General features: G+C 55.4%; 1 protein-coding gene across 1 annotated transcript; it reads left to right on the forward strand.

Annotated features, from left to right (window-relative positions):
• The first annotated feature begins 668 nt into the window (after positions 1 to 668).
• LOC117194512 (death-associated protein kinase related-like) lies at positions 669 to 2,970 on the forward strand. The gene is made up of 2 exons (XM_033399062.1): positions 669 to 2,843; positions 2,945 to 2,970. Exons 1-2 carry the CDS (start codon positions 821 to 823, stop codon positions 2,968 to 2,970), a joined length of 2,049 nt encoding a protein of 682 aa, XP_033254953.1. The 5' UTR covers positions 669 to 820.

Genomic DNA, 2,970 nt, shown 5'->3' on the forward strand with positions numbered 1-2,970 from the left:
TTCTTTCTCGCTCTGTCTCTCTCTAACACACAGGTTTCATGGTCGGTTTTGTCAATTGCAAAATATGAGTTCAAGGATCTCAGAACCTATAAGAGCCAGACAACCAAATTTGGTATCCACACTCCTGTGATATCGGACCTTGACCGTTTCGTGTCCAAATTTCGCCACACCCCCTTCCGCCCACGCAAAGACGAAAATCTGGGGCATCCACAAATCTCAGACACTGTTAAGGCTAGAGTAACCAAATTTGGTATCCGCACTTCTGTTAGATCTCACTATAAAACGTATATCTCAGAATTTCGCCCCACCCTTTTCCGCCCCTACAAAGGACGAAAATCTGTTGCATCCACAATATTGCACATTCGAAAAAACTAAAAATGCAGAATCATAGATAATGACCATATCTATCAGATGGCTGAATCTGGATTAGATCGGATAATTTTTGTAGCCAAAAGCAAGAAATCAATTTTCAGTGGCTACGCAGCGCCCGACGTCACGCTCAGACTGATTTTCTGTCTCTCTCGCACGCACTCTTTGTCGTGTGGTTCAATATTAGCGGCGTCTGCCGCAGGAGAGCCATACTGACTTAGTATCGGGTATAACTGTAGAGTTGCGGTGTCCGCAGCAACTCACAACTTTCCACCTCGTTCTCTTTTTGGTTTGTGATGTGGACGGGAGCAAAAGTTTGTCAAGGTAAGTAATGGGTGTGGTGGAGGAAGGGCGGCACGGCACGGCACGGCACACGACAGACACCACAAAAAGAAAACAGGGCAACACAGAAAAAAAACGTCAATGGCGACACGGCACAGATCGATAGATCATGTTCACCGAAAAGGGAATCTTTCCCATAGGCGATGGCCTTTTGGATGTAGATGCCGAACGCTTTAACGGATTGCTCGTGTCGCATGACATCAACGAGATCTACGAGGTGGAACAGACGCCGTTTGCCAGGAGCAAATTCGCCGCCGTTCGCCGTGCCATTCACAAGAACACGGGCTCCCATTTCGCGGCAAAGTTCTTGAAGCGACGCCGACGCGCACAGAGCAGCGACAAGGAGATCAAACACGAGATCGCCGTCCTAATACTCTGCGAGGGCGAGGAGAACATTGTCAATCTGAATGCGGTGCACGAGACCCGTTCGGACACAGCCCTGCTGCTGGAACTGGCCACTGGTGGCGAGCTGCAGACCATACTGGACAACGAGGAGTGCCTGACAGAGGCCCAGGCCCGCCACTGCATGCGAGAGGTGCTGAAGGCTCTCAAGTTTCTCCACGACCGATCCATTGCCCACCTGGACCTCAAGCCACAGAACATTTTGCTCGCCGGCGAGCGTATAGAAGATGGCCTCAAGCTCTGTGACTTTGGGATCTCGCGCGTTGTGTGCGAGGGCATCAATGTCCGCGAGATGGCCGGCACACCCGACTACGTGGCCCCCGAGGTGCTCCAGTACGAGCCGCTCTCCCTGCTGACGGACATCTGGTCCGTGGGCGTTCTCACCTATGTCTTGCTCTCCGGCTTCTCGCCCTTTGGCGGGGACACCAAGCAGGAGACCTTCCTCAATATCTCGCAGTGTGCGCTCACCTTTCCGGACAACCTATTCGGTGGCGTCTCGCCAGTGGCCATCGATTTCATACGCCGCGCATTGCGAATTAAGCCAAACGATCGCATGAGTGCCGCTGGATGCCTGGAACATGCCTGGCTGAAGGATGAGAGCTCGATGGATAGACAAATGTATCTGCAGGCTCAGAGCGATGCTGAAGAGGAAGAGGAGGAGGAAGAAGACGACCTGGAGGATGAGGAAGTGGAGGAGCCAGTGGCCGAGGAGAAGGCAGAGGATCAGGAACAGCAACAGCAGTCACAGGAACAACAAAAGCAACAGAAGCCAAGCAGTGGCAGCAACAAACCCACGCACAATGGCCACCATCGGGCCCACAGCAATGGGAGCAGTAGCAGCATCTCAAAAATACTCATTGCCACCGGGAAGCTCCTAGGAAGCCCCATAAGCAGCACCAGCACCAGCACCAGCACAGAGACAACGACAGCCATACACACGCTGACCAGCAATGGACACGGACAGAGCAACACGGTCTGCCTGTCCGCCAAGCCCACTCAGATCGTGACACCCACACGTCGAGCCTCCGACTCGGACAAGGAGAACACATACACGGCGACATTTGTGAAGAAGCCCCCGGTGCAGGCCACCATCCAGCTGGGCAGCAACGGCCTCGACGAGTCCGCCACAGTGGTGGCCACCCTGACACTCTTTCCCGATGCGCCCACCACACCGAAAGTGATCCGCAAGGCACCCACGGGAGAGTCCCATGGATCGGCCACCTCGGTGAAGGCTCTGGTCAAGAAGTTTCAGCTGGAGGAGACGCTAGTCTGCCCCGGACACAGCAGCACCAGCAGCCACAACGGCCACAGTCCCGTCAACGGGTGCGGCGGCAGTAGCGGGAGCAGCAACGGCAACAATATGCGACGCAGTGCAGGGGGAAACAGCAGCAACATCAGCTCCTCGGCAGCAGCCGCGACAGCAGCACGAATGAACAGCATTCGCCGCGCCTCCGACCCGCTGATGGCCGTCTATAAGAACCAGCCACAGAACAGCGGCGCCAACAGCAATAGTTCCAGCAGCAACAGCAACAATCCCAGCCCCGGCAGCAGTCCCAGCTCGGGCAGCACGGCCACCCTGCTCCTGAATAGCCATCGCCTGGCGTCCGCGTCCGCGTCCGGGCCAGCCAGCACGGTCGCCAGCACCGCTGTAGCCTCAAGCAGCAGCACCAAAGCTACTGCCACTGCCCACCATCTGCACCACCACCACATGCACCACGACAACACGAAAAACGGCCAAAACACATGAAATCCACACTTACCTGCCAATCACCAGACAGAGCTGCCCAGCAGGAAGCTGCCTCGCCATCAACACTGACAATTCCTGCCAAAGGGAAGGAAAAGGAGGCCCCTTTCTGA

This window comes from Drosophila miranda (genome assembly GCF_003369915.1).
Source record: "Drosophila miranda strain MSH22 chromosome Y unlocalized genomic scaffold, D.miranda_PacBio2.1 Contig_Y3_pilon, whole genome shotgun sequence".
Taxonomy (NCBI): Eukaryota; Metazoa; Arthropoda; class Insecta; order Diptera; family Drosophilidae; genus Drosophila; species Drosophila miranda.

Coding starts and splice junctions, on each gene's coding strand:
- LOC117194512 (XM_033399062.1), top strand. CDS start 821: ATGTTCACCGAAAAGGGAATCTTTCCCATAGGCGATGGCCTTTTGGAT. Junction 2,844..2,944: donor GCACCACGACAACACGAAAA/ACGGCCAAAACA, acceptor TTCCTGCCAAAG/GGAAGGAAAAGGAGGCCCCT.